This window comes from Schistocerca americana, chromosome X, assembly GCF_021461395.2.
Source record: "Schistocerca americana isolate TAMUIC-IGC-003095 chromosome X, iqSchAmer2.1, whole genome shotgun sequence".
Classification (NCBI taxonomy): Eukaryota; Metazoa; Arthropoda; class Insecta; order Orthoptera; family Acrididae; genus Schistocerca; species Schistocerca americana.
Window position 1 is genome coordinate 548643062 of NC_060130.1, and position 19117 is coordinate 548662178.

At 40.6% G+C, this 19117-nt stretch overlaps 1 protein-coding gene across 2 annotated transcripts in view; it reads right to left on the reverse strand.

Moving 5' to 3' along the window:
• LOC124555186 (homeobox protein 2-like) overlaps window positions 1-19117 on the reverse strand; it is a 57735-nt gene that overhangs the window by 27274 nt on the left and 11344 nt on the right. For both annotated transcript variants that reach the window (XM_047129023.1, XM_047129024.1), the window contains exons 2-4: window positions 14775-14840; window positions 6801-6973; window positions 5135-5267 (exon numbers count right to left, since the gene is read on the reverse strand). In XM_047129023.1, coding sequence (XP_046984979.1) covers window positions 5135-5267; window positions 6801-6973; window positions 14775-14799 — 331 coding nt within the window. In that variant the 5' untranslated portion in view covers window positions 14800-14840. The remainder of the gene's footprint in view (window positions 1-5134; window positions 5268-6800; window positions 6974-14774; window positions 14841-19117) is intronic.

Sequence of the window (19117 nt, forward strand, 5' to 3'; positions counted from 1 at the left end):
ACGCCCACAGGGGCCTGGAGGAGCAGCTGGGCTAGAGATTCCGTTACTTCGCAGAAACAGCGGGGTACCAGCGAGGCGTTGGAATGACTTGTGTTCCCAGGCAGTCTTGGCGGGCAAATTCCCGCGTTTTCTGCAAAATCGTAACTGTGATTGCTCAGGGAATAGCTCCGTGACGTAGCAAAATCGGCGCAGAAATTGGCGCCAAGAATCTCCATTGGTTGAATGGTAGTGCTTCGGCAATAGAGTGGAATTTTCCGCCGGTTTTCGAGTTGCTGATTGGAACGTCGTGGGGGCGGGAATGTTCTGTGTTTGGCTTGTACGGGTGCTCTTGAGGAGGATCTGCTCTCGCCTTTCGGTTGGAGTAGGTTACAAGACTGAGCGCTCGCTGCTCTGGACAGCCTGCCTTCCGTTGGCTGTCTAATATACTTTTATTTTAATTTTTGTAACTGTTTGACGAAATTGCTGAAGTTTCGACTTCAACGTAACTTTCCGACTACAGTTGGCAATTGAGCGTTCTGTGTACAAGCGGCCTATGTTGTCTGTCTTGAGCAGTTTTGGCTAAAGTTGACTGTCTCAGAGTTACTGTGTGACTTCGCTTGTTAAAATCAATTACTGTATCATCAGTGATTGTGTGGCGAGCCTTCTTCGTCTCCCTCAGAGGCGCATTTGTATTGCTAGGAAGTCTTTAGTCTGGAACAACCAGACCAGGATAATTTGTTTCGGGCTATATTCGCGACATTATCTCACCATGACGGGACGTCGAAGCAACCAGCCATCGCCTCCGATACGCCAGATCGTGTTCTTGCAGTTAAGAAGACAGCTAGGTACTGAATGTCCGCAGCACCGGCAGATTAGGGATTTTCCTAGGTGATAATCAGAGCGCAGCAGAGCGTGCCTGTTCGTCTTTTTCTAACTTTGTTCTGTCTTGGGTGTTCATTGTCTGAGTTCTCACTACTGTAGCAGCAATTAATGTTGGGTTGGCTGTGTGTTTCTCTTAAGATTTGAGTTGCAAGGAATTGGCTCCACATACCACGTCGTCATAAATGTCACAATCTAGTTTAGGGACAACTTCACCTTCACAGCATTTATTTGAGTATCCAATTGAGCCAATTTGATGTAAATGTTTCATGTGTTTTGTTTATTATTTTGAGTTTAGTCATAATAAATCATATTGTTATTTTGGACAGAACTTTCATTCTGTTTATCGGTAGAGCATTCCTTTCATTTCTCACTACATTAATTAAACTTTCCTTTATTTAACTTATTTATCAAATTAAATTATTGCAGGTGCCAAACTCCTTTCTACTCCACTTGCAGGGTCGATTACAGTCAGTTCGCGTTTCTTTTTAATCCATGTGCAACAGCACAAGTCGGAGTTAGAATGGGGTGGGGGGGTGGCGTCTTAGAGCATCATTTATATATGAAGATTCTAGAAGAATTTAGTGTTAAATACACTGCTAGCCCCGCTGAGTTACCGTGCCGGCTTCCACTCAGCTACCGGGGGCAGCCTTTCTTACCAGTATTTAATATACACTTTCATTACAGAAAGAAAACGTTGAACAACTTTTGTTATGTTTGAGTGCAGTACTGGTTTTGATTTGCGAAAATCCCTGTTCTTTAAGCGAGGGCTTAATATAGAAATTTAATTCGAGTTTTAGTGCACAACACTGTCTAGCTTTTATTAGGTCCTTGCCTTGACATAGTCCTCCTTGTGCATCAGCATTCCGAGTTATCAGACCATGCTCTAAATAATCATAAGCCCACTTGTAAAAACCAATACCTTGCCACACTTCAATACTTTTACTATTTGGTGCATCAACTGTTTGGTATAAAAAGAAGTATTCATTTCAATTTATGTGTTTCCTTTTTAAAGGCGATGTGTTAGAACTGCCATGGAAGATAAATCTTTTGAATTTGTTGTTTCATCTTAAAAACTCATGTGTTAATTAGTCATAATTATTTTTTTAAATTAATCTTAGTGACACAAAATGTAAACACTTATATTGTTCAGAGTTAAAGCCTGAAAGGGTTTTAAAAAAATCATTCGACGTGAGATCTGTAATTCATTTCTGTTGTTGATACCTTGTGGCTACGTGGTTAACCTTTGTGAGTTTTAGAGCACCTAATCTGAGCTGTAATGAAGGGACTGAGCGAATGAAGGCAACGAGCTAAAAGAACAGATGACCGATGCAGCAGACTTGCCTCACGGAGACAGACGCTAAAAAAAAATTGAAGCCGAAGAGAAGAGTTGGGGCACCGCGGTGGGGTGCTGAGTGCTGATGGGTCCACTAAAGTGGATAAAATTTGGTCATGCTTGCCACACGATAACATCATTGTCATAGACCGTCCGGTATAAATACTCTGACTTCGAAACCCCAGTTCCCATTTTGCAGTAAACCAATGCCGAGGTTGGACCTGTGACGTTCCATACACAGCTTGCCTGTATGACTTCGATCAACAATGCAACAGTCGACCCAGACCGAAGAACTTGGCTGCCATAGTCTGCTGCTGCCGCGTCTTCACCTTCGCTGATGAGAAAACTCGGATGCCTCCGACCACCAGGTCTCACGGAGGCCTGCATGATGGTACCTGGTGAACTGCCAGACTGCCATCATCGCATGGAAGCGCAGTAGCTGCTGCCCCGAAACCACCTCGATCTAAGAGCAGACACCTGCATCACTGGCAACTCTTCACGACTACAGCCAACTTGTGCAGAGCTGTTGGGTGCCTTTCCTGCGTGCCGTCTACGATGTCAACAAGAGCGCCCCGGTAACCTGTTACCCGTGCTGCTGGCCACCGGGACCACGCAGGTAACGTCCGCAGTGCGACCTGTCAGTAACCTCCCGTGGCGTAGCTGGCCGCTGCATGTATAGCCCCGTCGCGTAGCTGCGGAGGCCAAGACTGCGAGGCGCCAAGGCATCAGTTGAATTAACTTCAACTGCTCACCGGGATACCGGCAACCTAAAAGATAACAGTTGTGTATCTATGGACAAGAAATGTGTATTCGGTTTACAATGGTTTACTAACGCCTTCGGATGTCTGATAGATTCTCGCCCCCGCACTCTACAACATGTTATCCTAACTACTGTAGAGGACACGGTCCAGCACTCTACAGTGCATATGACTTCATAAGTAATCCATCTGCTAATACCAATATTTGTCTACGAATGCAGGAAATCTCCGAAAGCAGAAAAGCGAGGATTCGGAATCATACTTCCAAATAATAACTCTAAATCTGCATGGCACAGACGTAGTGGAATGATACTACAAATTAAAGCATTCGCTGGGGCATACCGCATGCACCGCAAGACCTGCACGATGCGCACTGTTTAAAATGTCACTGCATATTGATGAAATAGCATTGGCTGAACCCTAGACAGTGTTGTCCTGCTTTGCGGTTTCCAGTAGTCCCGTCCAACATGCTTGTGTACAATGTCATGCAGTTTTCACGAGTTGGTTATGTCAGTTGCAGCTCTCACCCATTTTATAAAATTTTTGTGAAAAGAATGACGACTCGGTGCACAAATATTTGTTTCTTCTTGCACCCCAAAAGTCAACAGGGATTTACCGCTCCTCGAGTAGATTTAACCTAGTTTTCACATGCTGCCTCCCTTGTATGTGGAGGCATAATAAACAGAATGGCAGTTGAGCTTAGGCTTCACCAAAGTTGAGATCTGCGGCCGAGATTAAACTGATTTTCAGCTAGCTGTCTTTACCATAAGGGAAGAAGATAAATACAGAAAAGTACTGTACAGCCCAGTTGCGCTTCTCTGCCAGCTGTCCCTACGACATAATGGATACGTTTCCTAATTCTGCTGGTTCCCTTCTTACTGCACATAGTCCACAGCTGTTAAATCACTCAGAAATGACATTTTAGAAGAGCAGAAGGCTGTTATATAAATAACTTTTATCGTTTTCGATCAGTTTAGATCTTAAATAGTGCTGAGGCAGTGTTGGGTTGACTGGATGATGATTTAGAATCCAGATTAGTAGATGATAATAAAAGTTACTTGCATAACACATTTTCGTGTTTGTAAGACGTTTTATTCTGAGTAGCTCTGTTCCGACTGCAGAGTAACCTGTATCTTCAGTGACAGGTCGAATCAGATTTGTCCGATTTTAAGAAATTTCTAATATATTTATAATTATTCTTAATGTCTCTATCATATGTATTATGTACGAGCAGATAAATGTATTCCAACATAATCATCGAAGAAATGGTTGAAAGTGCTCTTCAGATTCAAAAGCGTGATATTTACAGTTCCTAACACTCATTATCACAAACCTCATACCACCGACTATTCGCCGGGGTCGGCAACTGTGGCCGAGCGGTTCTAGGCGCTTCAGTCCGGAACCTCGCTGCTGCTAGGGTCGCAGGTTCAAATCCCGCCTGGGCAAGGATGAGTGTGATGTCCTTACGTTAGTTAGATTTAGGTAGTTCTAAGTCTAGCGGACTGCTGACCTCAGACGTTAAGTCCTATAGCGCTTAGAGTCATTTGAACTATCTATTCACCGTCAGGTGTACTTTCTTCACACATGTGCCACAACTTTTAAACAATATTTTATCGTTTCCTAATGCGTCACAATAATGACATTTGGATAGGAGCTCATTCAATACCCACACCTATTTTGCTTGAAGAATACTCTTTGTTCTAAGATAGTGCTCACCCTGAAAGTAGACTTCCGAAGGCGCGTGCATTAAACTCCTAAACTAGCGTCATTTACTTAAATAAGAAGTAGTTTCCGTAGTTATGGTAATGGTGTCATCCAATTAAAATAATAGAAAAGCACACGTTTCAGACAGCAGTGTCCAATAAATTGAATTAATGAGTGCATCTTACTGCGCATTGGCTTACTACCGACGGTTAAGTAGCTGACCTGTTTTTATATTTCAACATCAAAACGCGGCTTCCAGCCCATCCTCAAACACCTTCGTGAATTTTTAATTAGATTCTCGACATCAGTATGGCTGTAGTCAGTAATATCTCCGCGTTGGTAATTATCCGGGGTAGTATAGTCCTTAACAATCCTAATCTCTGTCTAGAATGACTTAGAAACCTACCGTGTCCAGTGTTGCACAGATAACGGAGATTGTCTATAACTAATGCTAACGTACCGGTTTCGAAATACATACCAATCCTGTATAAGTCGAAATTGTCTGCATACAGGAGCGCGGCTTCACAATCAACATCATACCAGCTGGCACATATTTGGCTTTCCTGATCAAAGGCAGTGTCATTCGGGCACAAGAACCTGTAATTCTGTACCTGTAAAGCATATCATTAACATTCGTTAAACTGGTTTTGCAACAAAGTTCTGACGTACAAAATATTTAATTATTCAGTGAACTATGTATTTGTGTTATTTATGGATTCTTCCGTTACTTCTTGGTACAATTCCATGTTTGAGATTGAATAACAAGTACATTGTTTTTTCTGATAATTTTTGTTTATTTCTGACTATTTTAGGCTTATTGGGCCATCTTCAGGAAATAACTGACTAGCGCCTGCAAGGGGCACTAGTTGTTAGGTAACTAAACATTATAAGCAAAGATACAATCCACTTGCACAGAATGTTGTGCACCATACTTGTTTTTTTAGCATTGAAAGTACATTTCACACAAGAAAATATTAAACGCAATAAATAATTAAAGTACACAATATTATAGTATTGCAGGTTATATGGTTACAATAGTAAAGTTTGTGAGGTCCTGACATTGGCTGAAAAACTGTCTCTTCATTTATGTTGTGCACCAAACATATTTTTAACATTGCAAATGACACTACATATAATTTTGATTATTGTGTTTAGTATTGTCCATTGCGTAAAGTGTAATTTCAACGTAAAAAAAACAAGTTTCATGCACAACATTTTGTGCAAGTGATTTGCATATTTCCTTATAATGTTTGGTTACCTAAGAACTAATGTACTTTGCAGACGCTAGTCAGTTTTTCCTGGAGATGGCCCAGTAAGCCGAAAACGTCGTAGAAATAAATAAAAATCAGTAGAACAGAAACAGTGTACTTTTTATTCAACCTTAGAGGTGCATTAATGGTTTAACAGTGATTACAGATAAAGCATTTACATAAATGTCATTTAACTATTACACTAATTTCTCACGGAAAATTTGGTTACATCACTAAACATCGCGTATCAGGTAATTTCAAATTTCAAGAGAAAAACTTGTCATCTAACAAGCGTTTGACGAATCCAAAAAAATTTCGCAAGTAGCATTTTGTATGAGGTTTTCCTTGCAACGTCATTTTTTTCAGTTACATTCGCTGATACAGTGAGTCAGACGATTATGCGGGTAGTCATAAAGTTTGAATTATTACGTCAAAAAATAAAATTACGCTATTAATTTTTGTCATTCCTAGTACACATTGAAGTCGCTGCACCACAACATCACAGTACGCTATCGCAGACGCCAAAACAAGATATTACAGCAAGTTGGTAAAGAGATGTATCGTGCAATTACACATTTATTGCACATCGAAGAGAACAACGCTGTGGAAATCCTTGCTGAGTTGGTGGAAGTGTACTACAACAGTGCAACAATGTATGGCACAGTGGGTAGATCGTGTAGACGCTTCCAGTATCACCAAATAAGTCTGAATGACGAAGATCGAAGTTCAGATCATTTCTCTGTGAAGAATTGGGTATCGTAAGAGATGTGGAGACCTTAGTGCTCCACGATTAGGGTATTACAATCGAGGTGCAAAGTCAATCAGGGATAATTTTTTTCGAGGTGATAAATAAAACTTTATGACAACCTCTTGTACCAACTCTTGCCAACTTACCCCGACTCCAGGCACTTTGACACAGACATGGAACATCTGGCAGTCGGTCTCCGGGTCAGCGTAGTATCCGCCCAAGATCTTATCTCGGCAATCAAAGCTAGTCTCGGGCATGTCGTCCAAACTGTAGCTGGGTGGTCGCCGCTGCGAATCGCATATTGCCACCAGGCACGTTGCTGAAACCATAAACAGATACAGTTGTAGTTATATAAACCATTCGCTATGCGGGACTGAAACAAACTACTTAAGAAATAACTGAAAAGAACGAAGATCTACGAAACCGTCTGTTTAGTCCATGTACGCATTTCAGCATCGCTAAAGTGTATTGCATATGCACACTAATAATTAGCAAAGTGGCCAAACGGAATAAAAATGAACATATTAATCTTTGCCACTACTAATGTTACAAGGGAAATAGAGCTTTAACAACAAGGTATACATATTTTTCTATGATACAACACATGCTATCTATGTTTAATTACATATTTGTCTTTGGGAGAGACGGATCTGTTCAGATGAAATGATATCAGTTTAGGATTCAAATTCACTTTGCAACCTGTCACATATGCTATGTTACTGGGGAGATGTTACATTCCTTTCGTGGCCGCATACAGAATTACTTTCTGAGCTACTGACAGCTGTAGTAATGAGTAATGATAATTTTTTCTTATACTTTTAAAGCTATAGGCACTGCTGTTTTTCTCGAACTGTGATGGATTATTAATGACGAATTTCATTCGTGGATTATTATATTGTGAACATGCACTTAAGATATCTAGTTGCACACACATTATTATTTCTCCTGCTAGCTTTGGGCAATCAATATTTTGTTCGTAAGTGATGTGCCACCCAGGAAAAATATACTGTAATATGTTTTAGAATGTAAACATACAAAATATGATAGCATGTTAATTTCTTTGCTCCACAAATTAGCAGTTATTAACAACGTAAACTTTGCAAAACATTGCTGTAATCTATTACCTTTATAATATGTATTTTCAAGATTAAATTATCATTAACGCATATATCCTAAAAATTTTAAGCATTTAACCATATCCACTGGCTACTATTAATGTGTTGCATTAACTGTAGGTATCCATGACTTCCTCACAACAGAATTCTTCATTTTTGTAGATATAAATTAGTTATTCTTGCACTAAGATGTTAACATCACGAAATTTAACAGGCTCATTGATAATGTATTTTAATAACATACTGGTGAATTTTCCTACTCGGCGACAACAACATAGCATGGTCGTGGTTAATAACATTTTCATAGTAAATGTTATTAACCACGACCGTGCTATCTGACCATGATGGATAACTATTGGAAACTGAGACTGTACCACCACAACGCTCTAAGAAATATTATTACAGAATAGTGATGTTTATTATTTAGTTCATGATACAGTGTTTTAAGAATAAGATAATGCGGCTGAAATGAGATGAGACATAAACTGAAAGAGATGTCAAAGCTAAATTCAATGTAATCCATAGCAAATTTGTCAATACTACAAAGTAACTTTTCCAAAAGAATGCCCAGAAATTTCATTTAAAAACTTAAACATGTGTGAGTAAGGATATTAAAATATCTTGTAAAATATCTGTTATTATAGGTTATCTTGTAAAAGGACAGGAAATTTATATGACTTTCAGAAAAAACAGATATCCTGGTAAGATGATAAAAAAGCGCATGTCGCATATACAAATAGGATCTCAATTTTTACTTTATTTGATTTAATCGAACATACATATATTATTTATTAATATTTGATGAAGAACCGTACATAGGGACCTCTGAAGGTAAGTTACACAAGTCGTCCCACGCCAAGACCATTACGCAATAGGAGTGGCGCATTGTCAGAAGAGGGTATATGTTTCGAGTTTCCTGCAGACACAGTTCTGCTGTGGTAGAGACAACAATGCATAACAGTGTGCGATTGAAGTGGTGCGACAAATGGAAAAAGACTCCAAAGTCGAAGTACTTTGCACAGTATGATTCTTGTTGGCAAAATATATAAATTTCACACAGATTTACCGTGAAATTGTGGTGATATGTGGACCAAATGAATGCCACGTCCAGCCCTAGTGAAACAGTGGCAACAATTTGACCAAAGCCACACAGAGGTGCGTGATACTAATCAGAAAGTCCACATCTTGCACTATGTGATTTATATCTTTTCGGCAAGCTGAAAGAATACCAAGAAGGAAAGATATTAGTTGTTCAACAAAGAAAATGTTAACGCAGCTGTTCTCGAATGGCTCCGTGACCAAGAAGCGGCTTTCAATCGTCGAGGAATTGAACAATTGGTAGAACGTTCCGATCGTTGTTTAAAGGGACTTGATGACTATCTTAAAAATGGTGTCATACATCTGCGTCACTATGAAGGGTAGTGGAGCATTCAGTAAAAGTTACTAGGCCTATCGTAATAATGTGTGACTTCCTTTTCGAATTCCCCTCGTACGACGGTAAATCGACATTGCTAACATTGTTCTTCGTGCTGTCGTTTGATGTTAAGTGAGTGCAAGTATTTTCTTTGTCCTAAAGTGTTAGGAATTCGCAGGCCGTAGGGCCGCTGCGCTGCCTGCTTAGGATACACAACTGCCTCGACCGAGTCGTGACGAGGGAGCAGGAGATGCTCGGAGCGAGGCCGCGACCTTCGGTTCCAGCAGCACGTACTCCAATAAAGCCATTTTCAGATGGCTGAGAGAAACAAGAGGCAAAACTGTAGGATGTATCTCCCAACATCGCTCATAGCATATCTCCGTTGCATCTTCATGCTTCCATAGACCTAAAAATATTTAATAGAAGAATAGATTTTCTTCTTCCATTAACGAATCACTTGTGGCAAAACTCTCCTTGGTGAGATACTCTGTAAAGCGAAAGCGGTAATAATAAATTTTTCCACATGATTCTCTCTATTCCTTTACAAAATTCAGCAGTTTTACATGATTTTCTTTAGTCTGTATTGACAGAGAATCACAATTTCAAATTGTGCTAAAATAAGCTGTATCGGTTAATGTCCTTTGAAAACAAATGACCGACTATTTGATCCGACACAGTGCCATTCTTGGACTGATCAGATGCTCCTGTGTGATTGTCCAGTGCCGGCCGGGGTGACCGAACGGTTCTAAGCGCTACAGTCTGGAACCGCGCGACCGCTAAGGTCGCAGGTTCGAATCCTGCCTTGGACATGGATGTGTGTGATGTCCTTAGGTGAGTTAGGTTTAAGTAGTTCTAAGTTCTAGGGGACTGATGACCTCAGACATTAATTCCCATAGTGCTCAGAGCCATTTGAACCATTTGATTGTCCAGTGTTCATCCTGGTATGACTGACACCCTTATTAATACTGCCGCCATGATGATATGTGGGACAATTACATTGACACCAGTTGCACGGCTCTCAGTGCTTTCAGGTACCATGTTTTGGAAGCAAGCATGTGAAATGGCGCAATGGTAAGATAATGGACGCGCATTGGGAAGGATGGGAATTCAAATCACCTTCAGAGCACCCAGGTTTAGGTTCTACGCGGTTTCTCTGAATCTCTCGAGGCAAATACTGGAATAATTCTGTTCAAAATGACATAGTCGAATTCCTTCCCCATACTGAGACTGTACTCCATCTCTAATAGTCTTCTCATCGACGGGACGTTAAACACAAATCTTTCGTCCGTCATTAAATCTAGGTAGGAAAGTTTTGCTTCAGTAGCACATAGGTCTGAAGCACGAAACCGTTTATGAAAGTGTTTCTAGACTGCAGCAAACTGAGCTAACCTTCTTAATGTATGAAGAAAGGAGTGAACATTTATGGCCTCCCATAATGTTATGTCAACTCAGGAGCCCTCTAAACTTTTGTCCGTGGTTGGCCAGCTTTGACCACTGTGGATTCAACTCAATCATTCATGCAGTGAGCACAGAGTCTGCAGAGTCATCCTGCTTGAGTGTGCACACCGATTATGTAAACATCAACGTTTATATCCGTATTCTGCAAGTCATCGTACGGTGTATGACGCTGGGGAGATATGGTACATCATTATTTTCTTGTGCCTTTGTCCTACATCGGCGCAGGGTCGGCATGGTTATGAAAGTGTAACATATTTTTGACTCATTTTGAAACATAGGCTCTTGGAATTTTGTGATCAGGACTCACCGTAATGCACATTGCCTTTCATGCAAACTTCGTCATGAGGATAGTCGAGATACAGAAAACGTCACACCTGATGGAGCAAAATTTCTGGATGGTTTCCAAATGGATTGGTAACATTTCACCAATGAGATGAAATGGTCATGAGAATTGTAACTTTTTTTTTTTTTGCAGATGCATTCAACGCGACTAGTTAGCCCAGTGGGTACACGACTGACTGACACTCTACAGAACTGGATTCAATTCTGAATTTTTCTCTCATTTATCACCTTTTTTACGTTTAGAAATGATTTGTGTGTATAGGCAATTACGAATAGCATCGCGATTAGATTTCGCGTTGAGCCATAGAGTCCCGTTATGGAGGACTGAGTAAGTCAATTCGAAGGTAGGAGGAAGTCAGAGGCATACTACCTTCTAAACGCCCATCACTAGTACAGCATTCTGTTCCTGAGACAAATCTTTGAATTTCGGACAGTTTTCTTTTTTCTAATATGACAACTGCGCCAAAATAATAAAATGTACGTTAGGGAAGAACGGAGAAGGAATTCGGCCATACCCTTTCAAAGGAACCCTGCTTGTACTTGCGTTAAGCTAGTAGCGTCAGCTAGTAGCATAATGGTAAGTATCCGGCATGGTAATTAAGATGTCCCGAGTTTGAGTACATTCACTGCTATATTTCTACTGCGAAAGCAAAGAGAGCTTCACTCCAAGTTTAAACGCAGCCAAAACCTCTCAGTCAAACAGAAGCTAAACGATGTCAAAGTTAACGTAAGGAGGGCTATGCGTGAAGCGTTCAGTGAATTCGAAAGTAAAATTCTATGTACCGACTTGACAGAAAATCCTAGGGAGTTCTGGTCTTACGTTAAATCAGTAAGTGGCTCGAAACAGCATATCCAGACACTCCGGGATGATGATGGCATTGAAACAGAGGATGACACGCGCAAAGCTGAAATACTAAACACCTTTTTCCAAAGCTGTTTCACAGAGGAAGACCGCACTGCAGTTCCTTCTCTAAATCATCGCACAAACGAAAAAATGGCTAACATCGAAATAAGTGTCCAAGGAATAGAAAAGCAACTGGAATCACTCAACAGAGGAAAGTCCACTGGACCTGACGGGATACCAATTCGATTCTACACAGAGTACGCGAAAGAACTTGCCCCCCTTCTAACAGCGTGTACCGCAAGTCTCTAGAGGAACGGAAGGTTCCAAATGATTGGAAAAGAGCACAGGTAGTCCCAGTCTTCAAGAAGGGTCGTCGAGCAGATGCGCAAAACTATAGACCTATATCTCTGACGTCGATCTGTTGTAGAATTTTAGAACATGTTTTTTGCTCGAGTATCATGTCGTTTTTGGAAACCCAGAATCTACTATGTAGGAATCAACATGGATTCCGGAAACAGCGATCGTGTGAGACCCAACTCGCTTTATTTGTTCATGAGACCCAGAAAATATTAGATACAGGCTCCCAGGTAGATGCTATTTTTCTTGACTTACGGAAGGCGTTCGATACAGTTCCGCACTGTTGCCTGATAAAGTAAGAGCCTACGGAATATCAGACCAGCTGTGTGGCTGGATTGAAGAGTTTTTAGCAAACAGAACACAGCATGTTGTTATCAATGGAGACGTCTACAGACGTTAAAGTAACCTCTGGCGTGCCACAGGGGAGTGTTATGGGACCATTGCTTTTCACATTATATATAAATGACCTAGTAGATAGTGTCGGAAGTTCCATGCGGCTTTTCGCGGATGATGCTGTAGTATACAGAGAAGTTGCAGCATTAGAAAATTGTAGCGAAATGCAGGAAGATCTGCAGCGGATAGGCACTTGGTGCAGGGAGTGGCAACTGACGCTTAACATAGACAAATGTAATGTATTGCGAATACATAGAAAGAAGGATCCTTTATTGTATGATTATATGCTAGCGGAACAAACACTGGTAGCAGTTACTTCTGTAAAATATCTGGGAGTACGCGTGCGGAACAGTTTGAAGTGGAATGATAATATAAAATTAATTGTCGGTAAGGCGGGTACCAGGTTAAGATTCATTGGGAGAGTTCTTAGAAAATGTAGTCCATCAACAAAGGAGGTGGCTTACAAAACACTCGTTCGACCTATACTTGAGTATTGCTCATCAGTGTGGGATCCGTACCAGATCGGGTTGACGGAGGAGATAGAGAAGATCCAAAGAAGAGCGGCGCGTTTCGTCACAGGGTTATTTGGTAACCGTGATAGCGTTACGGAGATGTTTAACAAACTCAAGTGGCAGGCTCTGCAAGAGAGGCGCTCTGCATTGCGGTGTAGCTTGCTCGCCAGGTTTCGAGAGGGTGCGTTTCTGGATGAGGTATCGAATATATTGCTTCCCCCTACTTATACCTCCCGAGGAGATCACGAATGTAAAATTAGAGAGATTAGAGCGCGCACGGAGGCTTTCAGACAGTCGTTCTTCCCGCGAACCATACGCGACTGGAACAGGAAAGGGAGGTAATGACAGTGGCACGTAAAGTGCCCTCCGCCACACACCGTTGGGTGGCTTGTGGAGTATAAATGTAGATGTAGATGTAGATGTAGATTTATGTAAATCACGAAAAACTTTAATCTGTGTGGCCAAATGGAGATCTGAACCGTGTCCTCCCGAATGCGAGTATAGCGTGCTGACCACTGCGCCACCAAGCACGGTTCCTCCAGAGGTGAAGTTACTTAAGTCCTGATAGTTCACTTTACGACACGTATTTCCTCTTGTTGAAGATACTGACTGGAGTATTAGCCTTATAGGAAACGCTCCCCGAGGAACTTTCACTGCAGCACACTTATGCTAACAGCGTTGCGTAACGAAGGATGTTAAGAATGACCTACTTAGGGAGTTGAGCCACTTTACACCACCAGCCCGTCAGAACGCCCGTGCCATGCTGCATTCGCAGCGTTCTCGAGGTTTCTTTCCCATGGCGGACAACGATGGAAAGCACGCTAGTTTCTGTCATTTGAAAGTAGCGCCTGTTTTAAGCGGTGTATTAGATATACAGTATAGTCCATATCATGCACAAGAGGCAGAAAATAATCCTACTACACAAGTGAAATGGGCAGTCTGTAGTGTACCATTAGAGGAAACAGTTGGCTTGTCAAAATCGAATTTTTCATTTATACACACCACGTCCCTCTTGAAATGGTACCATACCTTAAAAACTTGAAACAGACAATCTTCATTTCTCAAATTACATAGGCTGTTGATAATGTCTAAGAGTTTTTCAATAAATACTGTTAACTAATCTTCAAAAGACAGCTTTACACCACCAGGTTTGCATATCACAGTAACTGTGAGAAATATAAGACTCGAATTGTACAGTAACTCCCAGCGGTTTCGTGTGAAAGTACAACACGTGCGTAAGCACGGACGGGTTTTTCGTGCGACTCTTTGCAGCTAAGACATTAATTAAGTAGAGAGTAACTCCTGAGCGGCCATGCAGGTAAACCTGAGAACGGCACATGATGAAAGCGGACTTGTTTCTCATTCATTCTTGCTTCCAATTAAAGGTCGGCAACCTCCTGCGTGGAGCTGGGGAAACAGCCGAGGCCAGCGTGGCGAAATATCAGTGGTACTTGTTGCTCATATTCTCAACATGATATAGGGGAACTGGCTATAATACAGGCCTTTATTACCAATGTTTAGTTCCTTGCGTGATAACTTTCTAAGAACACATTTTTTTTAAAATATTCTTGGAATTCCAGACAGAATTAAAGTGCTTAGATTGTCATTCGGTGTGGGCATAAAAATAAGCTAGCGTTATACTATGGTAAAAGAAATACTATCAATAATATTGTAAACAACCTTACCTAAGATGAAGAGCAAAGTCTTCATAGTGGACAGTTACTGGATGCTTTGTCCTTCTTTCATATACTCTGTAACAATCAAAACAAAACAATAATTACGTAAATTTTATTATTGTGTATTTTAATATATAATATTTGTAAAGTGAGATGCTTATTTTAAATTTAAAGTACAATATATCAATAAAAACAAATATGGTGTGATAAAGAATATTTTTTCCATCACTATTAAACAATGGACAGCAATCACTCGCAAAATCCGTTGTTTACTGGAGCAAATCTAAATTTCGACTACTGCATAGTCATCATTGGTTCTAAAAAATAAAAAGACAGTGGAATCAACACCAGATACGAAATATCAGATGCCCAGGTACAGAAGACTGTAAGTAAGTACATAGCAATAGCATACCAGTACTTTTTTTTTTTTTTTAGTCGTATGACTAGGGCCCCCCATCGGGCAGACCGTTCGCCGGATGCCGGTCTTTCAATTTGCCGCCACTTCGGCGACCTGCAGTCGATGAGGATGATAAGATGATGATGAGGACAGCACAACATCCAGCCCCTGAGCGGAGAAAATTCCCCTACCCAGCCGGGAATCGAACCCAGGCCCAGGGGATTGACAATCCGTCACGCTAACCATTCAGCTACCGGGGGCGGACAGCATACAACTTGATAGCAGGTGACATAAGTCCCACGCCCGGGTTCCCGGGTTCGATTCCCGGCGGGGTTAGGGATTTTCTCTGCCTCGTGATGACTGGGTGTTGTGTGATGTCCTTAGGTTAGTTAGGTTTAAGTATTTCTAAGTTCTAGGGGACTGATGACCATAGATGTTAAGTCCCATAGTGCTCAGAGCCATTTGAACCATTTTTATTTTGATATAAGTCCCAATGTATAAAGAAATGAAATGATCGTGTGGCTTTGATGGCCGAAAGTCCCCATCCGGGTAAGTTCGGCCGCTGAGTTGAAAGTCTTATTTCGGGTGACGCCATAATTGGGCAGCTTGCGCGTTGGTGATGATGAATGATGATGAGGACAACATAACACCCAGTCCACGAGTGCAGAAATTCTGAAACCCGGCCGGGAATCGAACGCGTGCCTGCTGCATCGTAAGAAAACATGTTACCACTCAGTTAAGTAGGAGGACTTCTCTGAGCATCAATACTAATCAATGACATGGGCATGCATGTGACACACAGAGAGATGAGGCCTTTGTTTATATCATCGCTAGCGGCATGAACATACATCACAGAGAACGTATGGTGTCCTCTATTGGAGTATACATCGAACAAAAATATTTTTGTTTGAATATTATTTAAAAAAACGTTTTTTGTAATAAAACCGTAACTGAGAAGTGGACCTTATAAAAGCGTATTTCTAGGGTTTACAAATTCATAGAAAGTGAATGACCCATAAAACAGCAACCATTTTATATGTGGGCAGAGACATAAGGTCCTGCAACGTCTTCTATGACTTTGTAAACCCTATACATATACGTTTATAATTTCCACTTATCCGCTTGCCCAGTGCCGTAGTGTTTATACAAAGACATATTGGGACCTATGTCACATGTTATCAGCTGGTATGTTATTTTATGTACTTACTTACGGACTCTTGTACATGTGGTATTCGACATATTTTGTATCAGTTGTTGATTCCACCTGTATTTGTATTTTTTAACACCTATGATGTCTATGCAATAGTCCAGATCTAGATCTGCTCCAATAAACGAAGAATTCTGCAACCGATTGGTATCCTTTTCTTAATACCGAAAATCTCAGCGGTAGCTGCGTGCACAGGGATCTAATGGATTCCAGTTTAGTTATATTTTTCCTTTCCGCCATGCTACTGTTTCAGAAATAAATCTCATTTATTTAGTCAGCAAAAGCATCGGGAGATTGTGAAGTGTAAATCTAATGTCTACTAAAGATACTTTTATGTACAACGAAAATCAGAGCTCATGATAAAGGCACTTATTAATTACATGAAACGAGTGAAGAACTGTCGACTACATTTTGAGACTATTGTTGTTACGAATACACGTGATGTGGATATCGATTGGTAAAAGACCTGCACTCACTGGAGAAATAGAACAAGGTGAACGATGCCAGCTGACGTACTCTGCCATGTTGCTGCGGACCAACATGCTCACCACTTTCCACAGGAGACGATATTCAGGAGTAGAGGAGTACTGCGAAGGAAAGAAAGGACATGCTTTCCCTTCAGCCTCTTTGCTATTTATTCTCTCTTCCACTGTGAGGAAAGAGTCTATAATTCCAAACGCTTGGGGTTCAATAGTTGGCGCTCTTTTAAACTTTGAAATGAGACTTTTTATAATTCCCAATGACTGAGATTTAATATTTATTTGAAAGCGTACTGTAGTATTTACATTTAATCGGCACCAAAGTCGCGAGCTCAAACTTAACTGACGTAGAAAATGTGTCTAAATGCCCGTCGCAGAAAATTCACAAGCTCACACTTGCCAGTGGGTTAACAGCCTATGATTCTGGTGATTTAGCACTCCGCTGACGACACTCAGGAGCAAACACGAGAGTGTTGTTCCTGGCCTGAACGCGAGAAAATGGCAGCAAACTTTTGAGGAAAACTAATAAAGTAGACGGACCTACTCATAAAATACTACTCGAAGGCCTGCCATATGCAAATGTATGGTTGGGCTGATTTGGGGAAAGAGACCAAACAGCGAGGTCATCGGTCTCATCGGATTAGGGAAGGATGAGGAAGGAAGTCGGCCGTGCCCTGACAAAGGAACCATCCCGGCATTTACCTCAAGCGATTTAGGGAAATCACGGAAAACCTAAATCAGAATGGCCGGACGCGGGATTGAACCGTCGTCCTCCCGAATGCGAGTCCAGCGCGGAAAGTAAGCACCTGAAAATGCGCTAAAAGTCTAGGCAGAGTGGATATAAAGTCTTAGGGCGATTTCATATGACTGACAGGAGTTGGCAACACAAAAAACTTCAAAATATGTCTGGGGAGAAAAGAAGAGAAGGTAAGAGACAGTAAGAAAACATGATGAAGCTCATGACTGGTGGGATAAGTGTAAAGATTCCAGCAAATTCCTGTGCAACGAGTCTTGATTCTCCTAACTGCACGTTAAGTTATATTTCAATATCTATTAAAATATTAGCCTCCTTATTAATGTGATGTAAATCTCTCTGTTAACGTTGAATTGTGGGAATATGTTCGCGTTCATTCTTCACGTCGTTGTATTACACTCTAAAAATAGGCGTGCAGGTCTATGACAGTAATATCGAGCACGCTTTTTAGAGGGCACTGTAGAAACATCTAGCGTATTCAAGGGACACATCTAATGTAATTTTATTGTACTTTTTTAAAAATTAATTATGAAATGCACATACAATCATCAGACAAAAGTGGAATTTAATTCATGTAATTTGTTCTTTTTTATAATCTTAATGTAGAATCTTTATTACCATCCTTCGACATCAGCAATATTAGACTGTAGAAAATAGGCTCAGGAGTTGTTAGTGAAATACTGGCTCATTTACAGCTTTCAGCATTTCGATACACACAAAAAAATTAAATGATCGATAAAGTCAAATATAGGGTACTTAAAACAATAAATGAAAATAAGTAAACATATGAACGGGCCCAGAATTTTCAATGTCTTCTCAACAGATCCTCTGAGTCACCTTGAGATCACACGAAATAATACAAAAGCATATATCACGCTTTTTTCGTCGATGAAGGTTTATCAATATGTTATTACTGTGATACGTGGCCCTTTATATTTCCTACATCAAGCAATAGTTCTGGGTGGCAATGCTAGTAACTCAGATACAAAACAATAAGTATATCTCTAAACACGACATTCACTCCTTCAACAAACAGAAAAAAGAAATTCTGGAACAATGTAGAATCGAATCTCCGTCACGTGCTCTATCTAGCCGTCAGTACATGGAGTCACATAGATGGGATCAACGCTTGTTCCTCTCTAAACCGAACCGACTAAAAGACAATAACGGTGTAGAAAAGAAATATTAGCTGAAAAACATTTTGCGAGCGTTATTACACATATTCCACTTGTGTAAACTTCGAACGAATAGTAGTGTAACTATATTGTCGCTGTTACCATTGTTAAAGTGTGTTCGGTTGGAAAAAAATTCTGATGAAATTATATTGGTATTTTAACTTGTTTAATACATATTTCACGATTCACAACTTCAATGAATATTCGATTACCTTGCATAGTGACGCATGGCCACTTAATACTTCGTAAATTGATAAAATTTAATCTCCAAACAGGGGTAAATTTGTTAATATATGAACAACTGTACTAAATTTGAGGAGAATCGGAGTAAATACAAAAA